The 22,560-nt window shown below is 28.9% G+C and overlaps 1 protein-coding gene across 1 annotated transcript; it reads right to left on the bottom strand.

Moving 5' to 3' along the window:
* Positions 1-723: 723 nt before the first annotated feature.
* LOC107065762 (cell adhesion molecule 3) lies at positions 724-22,280 on the bottom strand. The gene is made up of 7 exons (XM_015319734.2): positions 22,145-22,280; positions 21,356-21,684; positions 14,767-14,975; positions 7,778-7,913; positions 6,737-6,870; positions 4,744-5,050; positions 724-4,235 (listed from the first exon to the last, which is right to left on the bottom strand). The coding sequence occupies exons 2-7, from the start codon at positions 21,447-21,449 to the stop codon at positions 4,141-4,143; spliced, it is 975 nt and encodes a 324-aa protein (XP_015175220.2). The 5' UTR covers positions 21,450-21,684; positions 22,145-22,280; the 3' UTR covers positions 724-4,140.
* Positions 22,281-22,560: the final 280 nt, after the last annotated feature.

Genomic DNA, 22,560 nt, shown 5'->3' with positions numbered 1-22,560 from the left:
TCTTCGTCTTATTTTTTTCTCAAATTTGTTTTTGTATATTTTTATTTTTTATTGTTAATCTTATCTTATTTGTGTATGATTTAATAGACATTTTTTTTTAGATGCAAGGTTAAATATCAAGGAATGTGGGAGAAGGGAGGTGGTGAGTGGAGTGGGTCTAACTATTTCGATGATACTTGTTCAGAAATTTGTCGGATATTTTTGAGAGTTATATGAAAATAATACCGTGTACATATAAGACACTTTTAAATAATAATCAAGATACTTATATGAATAAATAATATGAATAATCTATTCATGTATAATATATATCTATATATATAAATTCTTCTAATTTTGTATACTCGCTATAAGTTTTTAATTTATTAATTTATTAATAGTTCGAGAGAGTATATTTTTTTTCTTTTTATCGAATTTTATTATAACGAACATTATTTAATAAAAAGTTTAATAGTCTTGTACAAATATAAGAAGATAATAAATCAATTTGATACTCATTTAAATAATAAATATCAATGCAATTAATAAAACAATCAAATTCAATCTATATTTTATAATCTTTGTTAAAATAATGTAATTTATTGAAATTAAAAGAATTTGTAATACGTGTTGCAATGAGGTTGGATATACGGTACTGGGGGAGAGGAGGGATATTTCTTTTTAGGTTTTTTTTTTTTTTTTTTTTTTTTTTTAAATTGGAATAAAAAGAAATGAAAGAACGACTCACACTTTGAAGAGTATTATATATTAATTATATTCAGTCGTTGCAATCACCTTATTTAATCACGTTAATCATTTATTCAGTTTTGTCATTTTTTTAAACGTACGTGTGTTGTATGTGTGTGTATGCGTGTGTATGATGTGTAAACGTATGTCAGGATCGATTACACGTGTTAAACTATATTTTTCTTTTCACACAATTCCCCCTCCTATCCCACCCCACTTTTCTTCTTTTTTTATAACATTCACTTTTGCATTTTCACCTTTCTTTTCGTTGCCCACCACCTTTCTCATGTTCGTTTAGTTTCGTTTTTTTTTTATCACCGACCCCCCCCCCCCCCCCGCCGTCACTTTTTAAACGTTCGCTGCAATTTTGTATCGTTGAAAAAAATATATGTTGCGTACAATAGAACAAAGCTGGCCACTGCACCATCGTGATTTTTCTTCTTCAGTTTTTTTTTTCTATCTTTTTTTTTTTTTTGGGGGAATTTTACTCTTCTACTTTTACTTTCTCACGACAAAAATTTTGGAATCATCTTCATCTTCTTCTCCTTTTTCTTTTTCTTCTTTTTCTTCTTTTTCTTTTTCTTCTTCACGTCCTCGGCTTTTTTCGTCGTCGAAACCTCGAATGCAATTAAATAGTACGTTTGTTTAATTTATTTTCTTCTTTTCCTTTGCTTTTACTATCCATCAATTTCCATTCATCCTAAGTTGATGATCGTTTATTTTTTCGTTTCCTCAGTTTATTTTTTGTTTTTGTTTTGTTTTGTTTTGTTTTGTTTAAACGTGAACGCCTATATAATAATAACGATTAAAAAAGTAATCTGTTAAAACATCGTCAAAGTCATGACTGTTAATTGTTGTTGTTATTGTAAATGGCTATTTTAATAAAATTAGAATCGAATGAAACAACAAATTTTCAAGTTAATTCAAATATTTCTATCTTTGGAATAACGAACACGAATTTAACACAATGATAATAATTAACAATATTACTATTATTACTACTACTACTACTACTACTACTACTATAATTACTACTAATAATACTAATAATAATATATTAATAATAATAATAATAATTATCATATTATATACATACGTACGAGTACGTGTGAGGACGTTTGTAACATTAAACGAAAATCAAAAGTTGGATCCGCGTTTTTGAATGAATGGAAGTAAAATACACTTTTCACAAATGTCGGAAAAAAACATCGTTGTGCAAAAATTTCTGAAAAGCCATTCCTCTTCTTCATCTTCTTCTTCTTCTTCATTTTCTTCTTCATTTTCTTCTTCATCCATCTCGTTTTCTTATTACTCTCATTTTATTTTCCTTTGAAATTATTTTCCTGGTTCTTCCTCATGTTTAATAATCGTTTTGTTTCATCATTATTAATTCGACAAGCGTTTTTTTTTATTTTTTTTTATTAGGAGAATATTTTTTTTCTTTTTTTTTTCTTTTTTTTTTTTATATATTTCGCTAAATTCGTCACAGAAAAAAGACAAAAATATTTTTTTCCGTCGTAGTTCCGTTGTTTCAGGTACAATCTTATTTATATTTTAGCATACGGCTGTAATTAATTAATTAATTATTCATTTTTAAATAACCGTGCCCATTTTTTTTTTTTTTTAGCGCGCAATAATCGCCATTGGCCGTACCTTATTAATTATTATTATTATTATTATTATTTTTCATTATCTTCCTTCCTTCGTTTCTTTGCTTCTTTGCTTTTTTTTTCTTTTCCTTCTCTCTGTTCTGTTTCTTTTGTAATTAATTTAATTAATTAAACATAAAGCACGCGCACGCGTAAATCTTTTTTTATTTTTATTTTATCCATTCGATTTATATAATCATCATCATCATCATCATCATCATCATTCTTTTAACCATCGAAACCATTACTATTGAAACTCATCATAGCCATTTTGTCGCATACTATCGAGATAATATCATACGAAGAAATAGTATATATATATTTACATATATATATATATATACGTGAATGTTCGCGAACGTGTTTTTATGTAAGTGTTTAATGTTAAAGAGTATATGTATATAATATAATGTATGTAGTAGAGAAGTATGTGTGTATCGTGTAAATAGAGTAATTAGTTACATAACTATATATACACACACATATACAACGTTATAATATCTAAATTATCGATATATATGTATATGTATATAAGTATATGCGTAGAGCCACGCTAATTTTATTTTATTTTATTTTTTTTTTTAATTTATTTTTTATTTATTTATTTATTTATTTATTTATTTATTTCAATAAGTTATAGTCCCTCTTTTGTAGTTTTATAAAAGTACGAAAAAAAACTATATATCGATTTCACATACGACCGCGGCGTTTTAACCATCACGCAAAACTACACCCTACAATACATACATACACACACACATACGTATATATATATATATATATATATATATATATATATATATGTATATACTTATGTATGTATGTATTATTTATATCGCGGAGACAAATACGTCTTTGGATCTCACCGAAAGGAAGCAAGTTACGGAGTCTAATAAAATACATCGTTTTTTTATTGTGTTCTTTTTTTTTATCTTTTCTTTTTTTCTATTTTTTTTTTTTTTATTCTTTTAATCTCATTATCATCCCCCTTACCACTTTTATTTATATATAATTTTTTTATTTTTTTTTTATCTCGTTTTATTTTCCTTTATCTTTATCGCAATTTCTCGCACTTTTCTCCTTTCGAGAATTCGACGAACCAAAAAGCCGTAGAGCACCTGTTTCATGTCACTTTTCTTTACTCTCCCACCACCCATCCCCCTCCTTCATCACGTTTTGGACGTTCGTCGAACTAATCAATTAGATGATTTCATTTTTTTTTTTGTAAATTTTTTTATTTATTATTCTCATCTCACTCTCATTCTTTCATTTTCATTCTTTTCATTGCCGAGGACGGCGAATTTTATAATAATTCATTTTTCTCAAATCCTTTCTACTATTATTATGGTTTTTTTTTTTTGTTTATTTTAATTACTCTCCTTTTTTTTTAGGCCTCTCCAACGTGTTCAGAGATTTCAAATATTTTTCATCTGTGTCTCATTTCTTTTATTCTTTTTCTTTCTTTTTCATAGTCTTCCCCTAATGTCCATAAAGTCGAATGATTATGGTTGCACCGTAAGCATAATCAATCCATGGTTTTTCCTTTTACAAGCACGTCGAATATTTATCTCTTCTTTTCTTTTTTCCATTTATTTCATTCTTTCTTTCTTATTTATTTATTTATTTATTTATTTTTATTCATAGTTTTATTTTTTTTTCTTTATATATATATATATAAACATATGTATGTAGGTGTATATGTATATATATATATATATATATATATATAAAGAGCTCGAAAGCACGCGTTTTTAATATCATACAATTAACGAATGGCAATTAGGAGAAACACGAACAATTCCAAAAGTATTCGCAGCAGGCTCGAGGATGATCCAAGTGTTGTACCTGACGAACCCAGTACTGAAATCAAAAAGAAATAAAACATAAACGATATAGTTAAATGTTGACAATAATAATAATAATAATAATATTATATTATATAAAGTTTCTTATAAAAGAAAAAGAAAAAAAAGAAGTAAGTTTTGCAAATGTTACTAAATGTTTAATTCAATGTATATGCAATAAAAAAATTAAATCAAAATTAAATAATATTTCAACTATAATAAGTATGTAATATTTAAATCAATGTATTCAAACAATCTAAAATTTGTAATGAAACCGTAAAAATTGTAATGATCAATTCATACTATTCGTATTATCGTAAATTACACAACACTAACTTAAATTATCCTACAATTGATCGGTGTACGAATATTTTTTACACCTACTGTAGTTTCGTTACTAAATACAATTGTGATTTATTTGAAAATCAGGATATCCAAGTTGTATTTATGTGTATGTGTAAATAGATATCGATTAACAATTAGAAAGATAATATATATATATAGATATGTGTAGGAAAATTCACCTTTAACACCAACTTGACCATCGGGTTTCCTTTGGCCGGTTTGAAAATTAGGAGGTGGTTGTAGATAATTGATACCAACTATAGTTGCAGCTGGTTCATAATGTATTACTCTTGGACGATCTTCCTCGGCGCTTACTTCCGTGCTTTGCCAATAAATGTCATATATAGATGCACTGCAACGTATTTTAAGCTTGCCGTTCATGAAGTGGTCGTGCGTCACAAGAAATTGAAGGCCGATCTGGGACACCTGCCATTCGGACTCGTTTGTATCCAACGGACTATACGTTTTCACGTGGGATGGAATTGGCTGTAAATTAGAACATACAACACAACAGGGGAAAAATATAAAAGAAACAATAGTAATATATATATATATATATTCTTTTAACACTATGATTAATGTATATCTAGGTATATGTGTATATATGTTGTTATGTGTGTTTTTGTGAAAGACCGACAAGATTGGAAAATGTTTAAATTCATATGGTAGTTTAGTTGTGTATGTTAGAAATATTAATGTATGAGAATAAACATAAGTATATTCTAAGTTTTATCAAAGTATATGTTATATATGTGAATCTTAACATTTTCTAAATATATATATATATATATTATTAATATAATAAATTGTATTTAATTTAAAATAATAAAAATAATAAATTTAATATAAATTACTATACTATTATTAAAGTTTCTTCAAGTATACTTTTCTGTATTACGTCCTATCATAAAAATTAAATTAACGTGTGTTAGTATTATATAAACAAAAGGTTATTATAACTTTTGTCAAGTATTGAAATATTTCTTTTATTTTATTTTAAACATTTCTTTTTAATCAACTCTATTAAATCTCACGTTTTAAATTTGACTTTGATAAATTGCGAAAGAGCATTAAATAACGTTTTATACGTTTTTTGATATTCCAATTAAATTTGATACTATAGTATAACGTAATATAGAGCAATACACAAGGTATATGAATATTTGAAGAATATATACTATAAACAAATTGTTGAATACGAGATAGACGAGATCAATCTGTGAGTTATTAAAGTACTACTGTTCCTCCCAATTTCAAATAAATCAATATTTTATCGTAATACAATATTTATCAATTATTTATAATATTTGAAATATATTTTTTTAAGATTCTTCTTGAATGAGAACAGATAAGAATATTCCTATGATTTACTATATCAATATAAAGTTTTGTTCATAGTAAACGTTTTGTACAAATTAAATATATAGAGATCATTTAAAGTTTTATTAAAAAGTCATAAACAAATAAATTATAAAATTATTTAAATTCGTAGTTCAAAATGTTGCGCATTTATTTAAGTACAAGTTTTGAAACTACTATAGTTATGTTATTTATAACATAACTTCTTGCCGATTACTATTCATTTCTACAAATGCATCCTTCTACTCATAACATTTAACAATAAGCGTAGCATATCTCATGTCAGTAACATAAACTCTCCCATAAATAAAAATCTTAATAAGTGGGGTAAAATGAAATAATTTAGACAACCAAGAGATAATGTTAGAAGTTCAAATAACTTCAAAATAATAATAATAATAATAATAATAACAATAATAATAATAAATAACATATGCAAAACTATTAAACAACATCATCTATAAGAATAAAAAGATGCATTTAAATAATTTTATAATTATAAAAATAAAATATATAGAAAAATATTATTATAATTATTAAAATAATGTATAGAAGAAAAAAAAATATACCTATATGTTACAAATTTTTAAATAAAGTTTTTAAATGACCTATATATTACTTATACATAAAATTTTCATTTCTTTCTGTATGGAATACAAAAAAACACTCATAGAATTTGTACCAAAACAAAAAAAACATATATATCTATATATATATATATATATATATATATCTGTTGTGTACATATGTTAGTGTATTAGATATTAGTAAAACAAGATAGAATTAAAAATAAATGATACTTGTCCTCCATACCTGTCGATCATTGATGTACCATGTTAGATTGGCCGCTGGTTTGCTACGTCCGGATGTACAGTTCAAACGAAGTCTATCGTCTATACGGTATTTCCTCCTTAGTCCGTGTATCGAAGGCCTTTGAGAGGGTAATTCTACAAAGCAAACGAACCAACGTCTACATATATATATCTATATATGTATATAGGATGTAGGTACATATGTATATATGGGAAGTTATTCGAAGCACGTTTGAAACGTAGCTCTAGCTTTGACGTTAGCCAAAGTCTTAAGATTCGAAGCCACCCTATACATACCTATCTATCTATCCATCTATCTATCTATCTATCTATCTATCTATCTATCTATCTATCTATCTAACTTCTATCTATAGCATCCATCTATCTATTTTTCTATTTTCTCTTATACACGAAACTCTCACTCCCATGTGATTAAACTTTTTTGAAATTCAACCGCAAAACCACACAATAAATATACATATACATATATGTATATATTGCATATACTTGGTGGAGAAGAAAACAAATAGTAATAGTAGTAGTAGTAGTAGTAGTAGTAGTAGTAGGAAAAAAAAGTTTATCTTTTCTTTTTGATTTGTTGTTTCTTCTTTTTCTTTTATGACGCACCGATGCGTCATATAATATTGCTGCAATATTTCGAAAACATCTATCAACGATATTGGATGCACCGGAGGAATTTTCTCTCTCTCTCTCTCTGATATATTATTCTTTTATGCAATTTTTTCTTTATTTTTCCTTTATTAAGAGTTAGACGTTAGATAGTTGTAGTAAATGCTTATATATACATATGTATATATATAATACTTACTTAAGTTACACCTTATACGTGATTAAAATTAAGCTCCTAAAGTCAAATTGTTCGAGGGGGTGGCTTTGGAAAAGGGGTGAGGGGTTTGTTGGCTCGTTTAAACGCGGATCAAAACTTTTGTCGAGATTTAGTACTAGTAGTAGTAATAGGTAATAGTAGTTAGTAGTAGTAGGATTATAAGATAAACTTTGTCTTCAATTTATTTATACTTACCTACGACATTCATCATGGCCGAAATCATAGCCGTGTGAAATGATGGTTGATCAGCTGATACCTCGCAACTGTACAATCCAGCAGCGTCCAATTCCAGATTGGTCAATGCTACCTGTGTGGCGTTGCTTTCCGATTTCTATTAAATAATAAACAAAATACAAATGAAATTACGTTATTAGAATAATAACGTAATTATATATGATATTACAATTAATAATAATATTATTATTATTATTATATTATATAATAAATATATTATATTTATTATAGCAAATTATATAGTAATTTATAGTAATTATATAGTATATTATATTTAAATAATAATAATAATAATAATAATAATAATATAAAAATAAATATATAATATATTTTTATAGTGATAAATGTAATGAGTTAAATAACGATGATTATTTGAACTTCACACACACGTGTAGATATATATATATATATATATATATATATATATATATATATATACCTTATATAATTACAGCTTTTGCACTCTGTGATTTCTTCACTAAAGGCGGGAAAATTCAAAAAAGAAAAAGAAAAAAAAAGGAAAGAAACGTTTATCTCTGTAGACGACACATTTATCTCCGTCAATTACACGCTTTAACGCGTACGACGACCAACCAGCCCCCTTTATTACTTGGAGAACTTTAAACGGCCTTTCTAATGGCTCGCTCATTTCAACCCTTTCCTCATCCTACCTTTCCCTCCCTTCTCCTACTCTTCCTCCTTTTTCTTCTTCTTCTCTTACTCTATCCTTATACTTCTTTCATCTTTGAATTAAATTAATACGAACGCTTTGAAATCATCCTTAAAGTTCAATCTTTATCCCTTCCCCCCCCCCGTTTTATTTTTTTTTCTTTAAAGTTCGATATTCAATTGATCCATGTACCTTTTTTCTTTCACAACTTTTTCCACTTTTTTTTTTTTTTAATTCTCTTTTCGTTTTTCCGTTACATTAATTACCATCTTTTGACCTGTTCATTAATTTATCTCGCACGAATATCTATTTGAAGTAGACTTTCTTTAACTAACTTCCTTCCTTCCTTTCTTTCTTTCATTATCTTTCTTTCTTTATTTCCCCTTCTCTTTTATAGTTTTTTTTAAACACCCATACAAATACATACACACGTACAGGGGAGTCATTGAACAGGAAGCTTTTGTACGAAAAGTCGCAGACTCGGGGGTTCAGAGCTTATTTTTTCAAGCGCTTTCCCGAAGCACAAGCTGTGTCATTAAAGTCAAGAGATTGTGGCATAGCTTGAGGGTGGTAAGGGGGTGAGATGAAGAAGCTCAGGGTGAAAGCGTTATAGTACCAAAGTACGGGGGAATATTAAATAGCGTTTTCATCGATTTTCTCTGCTTAAAACGTGACTTTAAAGAGGGAACGATTAGACAGAAGTTAAGGAAATAAGTGAGAGAGAAAGATATATTATATATATATATATTTCCACCGATATGAAGTTGAAAGAGAGACAGAGAGAGAGAGAGAGAGAGAGGGAGGGCACGACAGTAATCTGCATAAAATATTTTCCTAACAACTTTCGGACAGGTGCTTTAGCAATGAGTGCTCCCTTGGCGCCCTTAAACCCTCTTGTCAAAGCGAAAAATCTTTTAGGATCACTGAGAAAAAGAAAAAAGAAAAAAAAAGAAATGACATCGAAAGAATTTTTAACGTTGCTAAAAAATAACTCCCGTAAGAAAAAGAAAAAGAAAAGAGAAAGTCAAGTCAAGACTTGACGTTTAACGTTAATTTCATCCACTACCATTTTCCCATATTTTTTTCGGTGGTTGGATGGGGATACGGACGAACAATATTATATAAAAATGGAAATGAAAAATAAAAATAAATTATTAACTGGAAATCCTGAAGTTGTTCGATTTGTATATTCGATTTACAATAAAGTGGTATATGTATATTCGTAGTACACGTATGTATGCACGTATGTATATATATGTATGTACGTATGTATATAAATTTAATCTGGCGTTTACGTTTAATAATATTCCCCAGGGGATTGCATCGATCCCGTTGCACCCGACCAACGGGTTTCCGATGATCAAACTCCAAGGAAAAAAAAGTCTACTTACTTTTACCGTAACACATCTGGCTTCTTTCTCGTGTCTATTTTTTCTTTTTTTTTTCTTTTCTTTATTTATTACGAATATATATATATATATATATCATATTGATTGAAGTTTATATATGTGGAGAGTGAGAGGAAAAAAAAAATGGACTTTTGAAAATATTCTACGGGTTTTTTTCTTCTTCCCTAATCAAGCTTTTTTTCTTTCCCCTTTGAAAAGCTGGATTTTATGTTTTTTTATTTTTTTATTTTTTTTTAATAAAAATAAAAACGAGATATAATATAAGCGATTACAAAAATATATATATATATATATGTATGTATATATGGCATTTAAAAAATTATTTTCAGCTTATTTAATATTTATGAAAATACATGAGAGAGTATAATAATAAAATAAAGCATGTAAAATAAAATCCATTTTAAAATGTTAACAAAAAATTGGTAGTGTTTTAACAATTTATTTTTAATATTTATGGGAACTTTGAAACTTCATATATAGTTATAACAAAATCAAATATATTTCATAAAATAGCAAATAAAATAAAAGAAAAGAAAAAAAAAAACAGCATTTTTTTAAACCAACTACAACCTCTCGTATAAAATGTGAATTATTTTATTAGAATATTTTTACCTTTGCTAAGAGATGATTTTTCAAGTCAGAAACTTAACGTTTTTAATTACAAAATTAATTAATTCTTTTTTCGTATCAATTAACTATAGTACCTTAAATCGATTATTCGAATTTAAAAAGTGATTTCGAAATTTTAACAAACGACAAAAATGTAAATTGAAATTGTTAAATTATATTAATACCTTTTTCTTTTTTTTTCTTTTTTAAGAATAGTTCAATTTATATTTAATAATTATGAAAGTTAAAACGTGTACGTATAATAACGAAATGTGTAATAAAATAAAATATTATGAGAAACCAATTAAGTCCAAATTAAAATAATTAAAATCCATATAAAATATAAATATAATAAATTAATTTTAAATCAAATAATATATTTACCATCTCCTATAATTTCAAATCAAATTGTGTTAACGTATTTAATTAAAAAAAAAAAAAATTAATTAAATTTTTACCATCTCAATTTTATCATCTTACCATCGATTTAAAAAATTGGATTTTAGATTTTTTATCTCTTTTATAAAAGAAAAATAGTATAATATAAAATTAAAACACAAGAGAAAAAAAAACAATACGAAAAAGAATTGACTTGATAAAATTGGAAAAATACAAATTTTCAAATTTAACAAAAATTCTTTTTTTTACAAACATTTCAGGGGTGCCAAAAGAAAACCTTTTAAAATATCTGATCGACAACGAAAAAAAAGGGATACGACTTTTCCTAGCTATAACCAAAGTTTTTACGTTTATTCGTCCTACGTGATATCCTTTATGGCTATGATTTATGTGCAATAGAAAAGAAAAAAAGAAAAGAAAAACAAAGAAAACATGGAGATTTTCCATGAAAAAAAAAAAAAAAAGAATGCTGATTTTGAAAATGTTTTATACAACGAGTTGTTTCTTTATATTTTTATTTAATGAAATTCAACGTGATTGTTGATACTTTACTAACAAACAAATAAAAATCTTTTCATGCGAAAGAACAAAAAGTAAAAAAAAAAAAAAAAAAAAAAAATAGAAATAGAAAGAATCAAAGAAAACACGAAGAGTTGTAGTGGACAAAACAACGAGGAAAATGAAGGGTAGGTTGAGAGGTAGAAGGAAAGGGGATGAAGAAAAAGGGTTTAGATTAAATGCACGCGATCAAAGTTATCAGTTATTTGTGCAGGTAGTTAGATAGATATCAACTTTTGTTATCAGCTCGATAACGCGCCAACAATTTTGCCCCAATTGTTTTGGTGCATTGATGATACGCTAACATCATCATAGCTTTACAAAATGAATTTGTTTTATATAATCGTCACGCTAAAAGTGATCCTCCACCTCCTCCTTCTCCTCCTCCTCCAACCACCCTCATCCCTTTTTGTCAATATCGTTGGAGTTATTCTTTATTATTTTTTTCTTTTATTTTTATTTTCTTTTTTTTTTTTCCAATGAATAACGCGTTCATCAAATCTATTCGAAACAATGACGAGAAAAATTTACGCTTAATGATTCAAAGGGATGGAGTTTTTTGCTCCCCGTGTGTCTGTCTTTCTGTTAAAAAAGTAACTTAATATTTTTTCCCTTTTTCTCAACGACAAAAGCGATTACATGGATACAAAAAATATGAAATAAAAAAAGTATTTTTCTTTTTTTATGCTTTCTTTCTTTTATTCTTTCTCTTTTTTTTTCCTTTTTCTTGTTGGTATAATAGTTACGGGGTGAAATAAAAATGAAATCAATCCTCTTTCGTCACCGAATAGCTACGATGTTAACGAAAAAAGAAATTTTAAGTGAAAAGAATAATATATAATATAAAATAATATAAAATAATATAATATATAGTATAATATAATGTGATATAAAAAACTACTATCTTAATATATATAAATTACGTGTCACGTTGTTTGTTCGCAATGGATTCCTAAACTACTGAACCGATTTTAATCAAATTTTGCACACTGTGTGCAGTTTCATTCAACTTGAAAGATAGGATAGTTTATATCTCAATTTATGATAATAATGATTAAATGATTAAGATTCTAACAGACGGCGGTATAAGGTAATTCGTTGACTTAAAGACGTGTGTATCGGACTGATTGTGAGCCATAGCAACGCGTGGCGGGGCACCCCTAGTTAAATATCAAATAATACATAACACAAATATTATATTATAAAATACTAATGGATATATATGTAAGTATATATATATATATATATTTTTATTGATAATTTTTATTGATGATATTGTTATATTCTTGTTCATGAGAAAAAAGCAAAAGCAAAAACAAAATAAAAAAAATAGAAAGAAGAAGAAGAAGAAGAAGAAGAAGAGTATTGCCTCGTGAAACGTTTCGTGGAAAAGGTTTCCCTTATATATAGTCACCTGTACCGTGACATTAAATGAAGCTCTCCCAGTGGTGAGAGAAGTTGCTATGGAAGGGTTGGAAATGACAGAAGAATAAGAGAGGGAGAGAAAAGAAAAAAAAGAAAAAATAAAAAGAGAGAAAGAGAGAGAGAGAGAGAATCAACTCTCGTCAGTTCGGGGAAAAAGCTTCATCGGGAAAGTGTCGAGAGTAATTTTATAATACATTTCGTCGAGATAAGATATATTTTTACATTTTTCTCTATTTTTCTTTCCTCTGTTTTTTATTTTTCACACACATATACATATATATATATATATATATATATAGGTTCTTTTCTGTGTTTTATTTTTCCCCTTCCTCAACTATTCCACTCACCCCTACCAATCCCGTTAATAAACTCGTTTAACCAAAACGATTTTACTTATATACGTACTAAACATATATATATATACGTATAAACATAGCTGTGTTAAAAAAAAAAAAAATAAAACGAAGAAAGGTAAAAAATGAGAGTTTCCTTTCCCCCCATTTATTTTCGTTGTTCTCTGTTTTTTTTTTCTTTTTTTTTTATTCTTCTTTTTCTTGATAGAATTCAGCATTAAAAGAAAATTGTAAGCTACCAAAACGACAAAATGGGGTGAAAAAGACGATAAAGTTTCCATTTAAGGAATTTATGCAAAAGTGGCCTCGATCGTTTGCGTACAATTAATTTGCATCATCCATTAGAGTTCGAGCAACAAGCAAAAAAGCCCACCCCAACTCTACCCACCCCCTTTTACGAGTATCGAGGAAATGGTTAATGACGTTATTATATGGAAATTTGTATACGTATTTATATGCGTATAAAAACTACCACTCCTCACCCTTCCCCAATCACCCCCATATGTCGTCGAAGGTTACAAAACGCACGTATAATATTCGTGTTATTATATCGAAATCATTTTAAACTTTGATAGGAAATAAATGATTTCCTATCAAATAGAATAGAAAAAAAATTTTTTCATTAAACAATCAGGATCTTGTCGTTCAAATGGTTTTAATGTATGAACACATTTTAAATACTACATTTGTGTGTATGTATGTGGGTGTGTGTTTTAGGAACGATAAAGTTGAATCAAAATTGCAGGGTTTTTTTTATCCCTTGGGAAGAGAAGGACGGAATAGAAATTGAAAAAAGAAAAAAAAAAGAAGAAAAAAAGGAAAAAAAAGAGAAAGAGGAAAAAATAAAATTAATCGTATTTTTCGTTGACAAAAAAATACACGAACACATATACGTAATACGTATAGGTGTGTATATATATATATATAATACAATCGAGATATATCGCGTAAATCAAAAGCTCGCTAAATCATTGGACCGTGTCGTGTAAAACTACCCTCGTAGACCAAGCAACGATTCTCATAAGGGCCATACCTTTTCCTTTCAAGGTCTTACAAGAGAAGGACCCAAGAGAAGAAGAAGAAGAAGAAGAAGAAGTACAGTTGCCCCTCTCTCTCAGCAATTGGAAAACTTGTTCGCGAAATATCTCGATGCCATATTTTACTGTGAGTTCGATTATTGTTCTTCATCCAACTTCTCTCTCTCTCTCTCTCTCTTTCTAGGGCGATAAATCCACCAGGAGATACGTTCCTTCGGGATATACCTGCTTTTTTCTTCCCCCTTTCTTTTTCATCTTCTTTTTTTTTCTCTACTACTACTACTACTTTGGTAGAAAAGTGCTGCTTCTTCTCGAGATTACACAATGAACACGTGTGTGTAGATAAAATGGTGTGTAGAAATGTAAGTAAATTTGGTGAGAAGTAGAAAAAGAAAAAAGAGAGGGAGAAATAGTAAGAGATAGGCTAACTATGGAAGTATATGTGTATGTAGGTAGAGGTGTGATGGTGTTACATAGGAAGAGGACTCACCTTTACCGTCAAGTTCCCATTGGGAAAAGTCTTGACGACTGGGTTCTCCTTCGGTGCATAACGATAAAACTCTCGACCCCCTTTGTACCACTTGACTGCATACAACGGGTCTTGTTCTATATCATACCAACAATTCAGCAATGCTGTGTCTCCTTTTCTGACAGCTGTCGGTATCTGGACACGTACTTCTCGCAGACCAGAACAGATTCCTAATGAATATAATAACAACGATTATATCTTTTTATATTTTTTATACTATATATATATATATATGTGTGCCCATAATTATGAAAGTGATCTAAGTCAAAATTAATAAAAAATGAGTTTATCAGTTATTACGCACTACATTATTATAAATTAAATAAATTCAATGTAATTTTCACGATATTATCAAAAATGAATCGTTAAATAATGTTTGTTATTTCAATATTGTGTAGAATTCATATAGTGTACAAGTATAAATCTTCAAATATCTCGAAACAAGAGTTATATGACTTAGACCACTTTCATAATTATGGGCACAAATATAATATTATATATAATATTAATTTTAATATAATATATATTTATAACTACTATTTTAATAAAAATAAAATAGCATCTCAAGTAAAGAAAAATCGAAATAATTCATAAATAAATATATGCCTTCATAACTTTCAAAAAGGGATAATTATTATTCTATTTTTATTTTATTTTATTTTATTTTTTTAATTTGTGTACTATTTTTTATTAGGTTTTTTGTAGATATTAGAAAATAAATTTGTAGCTTTGCAAATTGACTATGAGAACAAAAATAATTTGTCTACAGTTTAAACGCACCAAATGAATTAATAATATTTTCCATACAAAGTAAAGTTTACTAAATAAAACACTACAATCCCAATTATGCAATTTCACAAAATAAACTTTTAATCAAATAAATTCGCAAACTATAATAGTTCTAATTAAATGATCAATATATTAATCGTCAACAATTGTTCCTTCCACCCTCATATGCTAATATAATTATTAATTACAAATATTAAATATATACGTGAGTGTGTGTGTGTTCGTTTTTCGAATGAACTTGTTATTATAGTATATAGTCACGAATACGATATTATGCGTATCAAATTGAACTTTGACTTTACGCAGTTTGTGTCAATGAAACCGGGCCAAGGATTGGATTGGATGAGGATGAGGGATGGGAATGAGGGATAAGTGAGGTGTCATTAAAATTTGAACTCAACGTTTTCGACGAACGGAATGGAATCTTTGGTGTAATTAGATCAACCCGATTAAGTGTCGGAAAAACGAAGAGAGGAGAGACAGAGAGAGTAAACGATTAACGTTATGTGACTCGATCGTGTTTCCCAAGCACTTACCAAAGAGAAAGAGAAAGAGATAGAGACAAAGAAACAAAAAGTGTGTGTGTGTGTGTGAAAAGGGAGAGAAAGTGTTTGTACATTTGCAAAATCTACATAATTTTTTGTAAAACTTCGTACGTTTAACAAACACCCCCGAAGTATTTTTCATAAAATTATTTTATCTATAGTCTAACTCATTATGAGAAAAATATTTAAGTAAGTAAGTAAGTAAGTAAGTAAATAAATAAATAAATAAGTTACGTTGCAGTAGTAATCGTTGGAATTTAAACGCCGATCATGAATAGGATTCTTTTTGATATTCTTATTCCTGTCGCAAAGGTAAGGGAAAAAAACTTGTTCTCGTTCTTGACAAGGAGTAAAAGAAAAAGAGAAAGAAATAAAAAAATAAAAGAAAAAAAAAAGAAATAAAGAAAGAAAGAAAGAAAGAAAGAAAGAAAGAAAGAAAGAAAGACGAAGAAATCGTTCTCGCACGAAAAGGAGAATGGGACTTCGGAATAAATCGGGTCGCTTGCCACGGAGAATTACACTACGTTCTCGTTATAAAAAGGCGACTCGAGTATTTTTTTTCTCCCTTTTTTTTTTTTTTTTGAAGCAACGATCTATTCACAAGACATTTCTTGCGGTTAGGGGGAAGAAAAAAAAAGGAACAAATAAACACAGAGACGAATCCACCCAACCCAACCCAACCAACCAACCACCCACAGAAGACGGGGTTGAGAGAACAACGTTCACTTGCAACAGAATGGAAAATGACACGAAGAAGATGTCTGCTTGATGATGGTGGTGGTTTTTAAAAGAAGGGATGAACGCGTTATATGTCGTCAAATTTAAAACGGAAAAGGCTAAAGCATTTTAAAGTCAGGTTATGTCGTATGTATTTTTCACGTTTTAAACTTGTCTCGCGTGTTTCGACCTTTTAACACCTGCCCTGTCACTACTACTACTACTACTATTGCGTAATATTTTTCATCTGTGAAACAACAGTACCTAAAGGTTTTACTACGTACGAAAAATAAGGTGGAAAAATAAAAACAAAACAAACAAGAAATTATTACTGAGGTTGAATGTGTGTGTACGTGTGTGTATGGGGTGTGGATAGGTGGAAAGGGTAAAAGAAATTTATTTGTCCTAAGAGATATGTACCACTAACAGAGAGGGTACCGGCATTTCGATTCATCCCTTTAACGTTCTACTCTCACCCCTACCATCCCCACAACGACCACAGTTCAAATAACCAGTTTTACATTTTTAATCAAACTTAACATTCTGCGTAATTGTTTGATTGTTCTTTTTTCCCTCCCCTCCGCCCCCCCCCCACTTTTTTATTTATCCTCGATAAATATTTAAACATTTATTTTAAATATTGTTATTCATTTATTTATTTATGATAATGTAAAATCAATGTGTTTTATTGTATTACTCAGATTATTAATTTAATTGTTGATTAGTTTGGTGTTTATTGTTATTAATTATAAATACTATTATTTTATCATTATCGTTGATGAATTCTTTTATTTGTTATTGTTTAATCGATGTGAAATTCGGTATTATATAAAAAAAATATACATATATATATACATATATATATATATAACTCTTGATAAAAACCATTTAATTGATCGGTTACGATATAAATGCATGTATAATAAATTGTCAGAAAGGTTTAACACGTTAATGGTTCTTTTGTTATTGTATTAATCTTATAGATATACTGTTTTATTATTATCTAAAAATAAAACAACAAAAAATATGAATTGCAGTCGATAAGTTTAGTGTTAATGTGTTGTTACAACACAACGATACCAATGACCATTCTCATTTAGTTACATTTCTCTCTTTAGTATAATAACTATTTTAAATGGATTAATAACAATTGTTATTTAAAATGATAAATGGTACGTTTCTGTTCGTAATACCTACTACAATTCTCATGGGATAAAATCATTGCAATGGAATCGACAGTTCAATGACATACGATTGCATTTTATGTTCCAGTACGAACAAACAAAAAAAAAAAACACAGGAAAAAAAAGAGAGAAAAATTGAGAGAGAAAACATAAAAAACAAAAAACAAAAAGAAATAAATCACAGTCCCTTTAGCAAAAGTATTTTCTCCAGTTTAAGAAAATAAAAAGGATAATATATAATAAACGCGCGTATTTCAAATGTGGTAAAAGGGAAATGACATTTACTTGACGATGAAAATGTTCTCTCTCTCTCTCTCTCTCTTTCTTTCTCTTTCGCTAGATGCAATTTATTAGAACGTAGGAATAAGTATAAAGTAAAAAAGTGTGTATGTATGTGTGTGTGGTGATATTTACTTGAGTATCGTGTGCAAAAGGATTATAAAAGATTAGATAAATCACTAACAGTATAAGATGTTATATAAACTCATATTTTTATTGCACTCCATGAGTTTTTCCATTTGTACGTACGTACATACTCAACGTGTATATTTGTATTATTCAAAGAAAGAAAGAAAGAAAGAAAGAAAGAAAGAAAGAGAGAGAGAAGTATATACTGTTTGTGAAATGTATATAAAAGAAGAAAAAAGAAGAAATAAAAAAGAAATAAGAAAAGATAAAAATAAGAAGAGATCCTTTTTATACCGGTCATACTTAGAAAGAGAAGTACCATCGTTAAAAACCAAAGGTGTATTAAGTTTATATATAAATAAAAAAAATTACAAAAAATATCTAACGTTATTGACGATACGATACGATACGATACGACACTTGATCAAAGCAACTATAACGAACCAGTTTTTCTTTAACATTTTTATTTCTTTCATCCCCCAATAGTCCTCTTTTCTCTTTCTCTCTATCTTTTTCTTGATTCTTCCTCTTTTTTTTTTCTTTTTTCATTTTTATTCGAAGGAAATAAGAAGTACGCTTACAGGAAAAGAGAAGAAGACCGTCTAGAAAATAAATCCTCGCGGTCGGTAAGCCGTAACCGAAAGCTCTGTTTGTTCGTCTTAAAAACCAAAGCCGAGAATCCTTCTTCTATCGTACAATCCCCCCCCCAACCCCTACTACTCACCCCCATCACTTCAGAACGTTCTTGAGTTCGCTCAATGAAATACACAAGAAATGAAAAAAAGTAAGAAAGAAAGAAAGGTAGAAATAAAGGTAGAAAAGATAAGATAAGATAAGATAAGATAACCGATATCCTTGATCATCGAATTCGACGTCTATGTTGACGAATGTTTTCCTCTCTCTCTCTTTCTCTCTCTCTCATTTTTTCTTTCTTTCTCATTTTTGCATCCTCCCTTTAATCCTTAACTCCCTCTCGATAATACCCCATTGCCCAACCCACACCTTTCCTGCCGAAGAACGGAACGTTCCAATGATAAGGGATGTTTCTCATGAATATTTATAAATGAAAGAAGATGGAGAAAAAAAAGAAAAGAAAATCGTAGAAAGAAAAAAAAATGTGTGTTTTTATCTTCTTTTGTTAAAGAAAGAATCGAAACTTGATCTTTAGTAATAATAGTATAACGAATAGAAACGTAGGATGATATGGGGAACACACGTCCGGTATCGAAACAATCCCGGATGCGAGTAACGACTGATAATTCTAACGAAACGATAACAATTGTTTTCGTTTGGTTTCTCTTATCGTTGGACGGAAACGTTCTCTGCGTTTCTAACTAATACACATTTATCTATTATATAAGGTTACATGCATGTGTATAAGGGTAGGTTAAGGTATGAAAGAAAAAGGATCAAAAATTATTTGATAATTCAAGAGAATTATGTAATTACGAGTACAGTGAAAGGGAATAAAAAAAAGAAAAAAGGAATAGTTTAACAACAACTTTATAATAAATTATTTCGTTAAATAATTATGATATCAATAATTTGAGAATGTAAGCTCGTTATTATGAATTAGAAAAGAAAAAGTAAAAAAAAAATAAAATAGAATAAAACTTATAATTACGAGTTTGAAATAAATAATGATGATAGTTAATGGTTTCTGTTATTATGATCAAGATAACTATCTTTAAATATACTATTATACATATGTATGTACAGGTATCATTTCTTCGTTGTGTAAGATGTACTTAATGAGTGCCACGTGGAACTTGTGGTTCTAGAATTATAACCTCTTTTTCTCACTAACACATAGTTCACACGTTTTTCTATTATCTTAACTTTTGTTTTACAATAATATTTCATTCGAATGTACTTGTGTCACAAATTCGATAGAAAATAAAATGTTTTTAATAAAATGAATAAATGTGTAATATAATATTGTAAATAAGTTATAAGTATGATGTAAATGTGATGATGCAATCTGTAAATATTAAACGCACGATAACGTAAAACGCACTGAAGAATTTGGCATGATCGATCCTAGTAAAAAGGCGAACAAACTAGTTTTTTTTTTTCACGAATCTTGGCACGATCCTAGGAAGCGAATGCCTAATAAAAGGATCGTTCACCTCCTTTTCTTTATCTGACTTATCTTTAGATTCTAACAAGATGAACATTATTCAAAAGAAAAGGAGATAAATTCTTTTAAGAAAAATCCTTGCCAACTGCGAGTTTAACACAGAAAGAGAAAGAAAAAGAGAGGGAGGGGGTGACTAATAAGAGAAAGAAAGAATAGTAGAATGAAATATGCGGAACAAGATAGAATAGAAGAATAATTTACAAAAGGAGGTGGAAACAAGAAGAAGAAGAAGAAGAAGAAGAAGGTACTAATCAAAATGAAAAAGGATTATATTTCAATGTGTTTAAGCATGAAGGAAGAAACGAAACGAGTGCAAGGAACTCGGCTAATCCATACAGGATACAGGGGCAATGGCCCGGAGGGAGAAAACAAGGAAGGAAGTGAAAGAAAGAGAGAGACAGATAGAAATAGGACAGAGGGATGCTGTGTCAAAGAAAGAGTGAGAGAGAAACAGTAACAAAAATCAAAAATCAAAAATCGAAAGAAAATAATAAAATATAAATTAGGATAATATGATAAGAACAAATTAAGATAAAAATAATGAGATAAAGATGGAAAGAAATTCTATTTGAATAGAAATATAATTTATGATAGAAAAAATTATTGAATAAAATTAAGAATTCTATTGAGAAGAAATATAAAAGAAATATAATATATATATATATATATATATATATATATATATATATATATATATATATATATATATATATATACAAGTGTATTATTATTAATAATAATGATAAGAATATGTTTAGGTTACTCACCTAGGATATGAGCGAGGATAAGAATTTTTCGATCCATCGAAGGAGGAGTATCCTCGGGCCCAATTAATCTCACAGACCCTTCCCCCCCCCGCATTCACACGTTAATCAATTATTTTTATTCACGGTATCTGCTAGATCGTCGTCGTTGCTCTCGTCTCGCGTCAAACTCGTCTTTTCGCATATCGTCCCGTAGATAAGGAGTGACAATAGTAGGTGTGTATACGTGTATAGGTATGTGTATGTATGTATGTTAGAGAAGAAGAGGTAGAAACTCTCCCAAATAAAGATCTTCCTCAGCTTCCTTATTCCAAATGGATCTTCTTGACACTCTAACGAAGTATACGAAGAATATTTGAAGAAATAATTGATGGGGGTCAACTCGCCTGATGATGACGATGATGATGAATATGATGATTATGATGATGATGATTTTGATTATCGTCACTAACTCAAAAACACACGACGGAATGGTAAACGATAAAGGGCTAACATTACCCTCCTTCTTACATAATAGTAGCAATCGAGTCAACTGAATGTGATTGGTTCACAGTATATGTGTGAATGAGTAAAAAAGAGGGAGAGATAGAAAGAAAAAATATAGGAATAGTATAAGTGTAAGAGTGAGTGAGAGATATAATATATAACGTTAATACAAATTATACATATAAATATATATCTATGTGTATATAGAAAAGATATCTTTCGTAGGATTTAGTTGTTAAAAGTGTGTAGAATAAAAAAGAATAAAGACAATGTTAATAATAATAATAATAATAATAATAATAATACGTCGATGTGAGATCGTCGATCGTCCTCGAAAGAGTGTGTCGTCCTTTCCGTGCTCTCCGGAGTTTGTCTCTGTGTCAGCGTGCGAAGACCCCCGGTTCGTTGGTGGCTCGATTTTCTCTCTCTCTCTCTCTCTCTATTTCTCTCTTACTCTCTTACTCTCTTTAGCTCACTCACACACTCTCTGGGTATTCCTCTCTTTCGCGCAGAATCAATTTTCTCGCAAAACGACGTGTCGAGCCGAACCGAACTGAGCCGAGAGCCGCCAATGCGCTCGCGCACAGAGTTATAATATACATGCGCTTGCGCATCTACACACACACACACATACATATATTGCGAACCTTTCTTCTCTCCCTTTATCGTCCCCTCCCTTTCCTTACTCTCTACTCTTCTCTTCTCTTCTTCTCTTTCTGTTT

This window comes from Polistes dominula, unplaced genomic scaffold (assembly GCF_049000335.1).
Source record: "Polistes dominula isolate Pdom_NZ unplaced genomic scaffold, Pdom_raw_medaka contig_23, whole genome shotgun sequence".
Classification (NCBI taxonomy): domain Eukaryota; kingdom Metazoa; phylum Arthropoda; class Insecta; order Hymenoptera; family Vespidae; genus Polistes; species Polistes dominula.
Note: the sequence above shows the minus strand (reverse complement) of the source record. Positions and strands in the feature narration are given on the sequence as shown.

Excerpts from the sequence above, each read along its gene's own strand:
- LOC107065762 (XM_015319734.2), bottom strand. The coding sequence starts at position 21,449 with ATGCGGGGGGGGGAAGGGTCTGTGAGATTAATTGGGCCCGAGGATACT. Across the intron at positions 6,871-7,777 it reads GGCCATGATGAATGTCGTAG|AATTACCCTCTCAAAGGCCT; the intron begins GTAAGTATAAAT and ends TTTGCTTTGTAG. Across the intron at positions 4,236-4,743 it reads TGGTCAAGTTGGTGTTAAAG|TACTGGGTTCGTCAGGTACA; the intron begins GTGAATTTTCCT and ends TTTTGATTTCAG.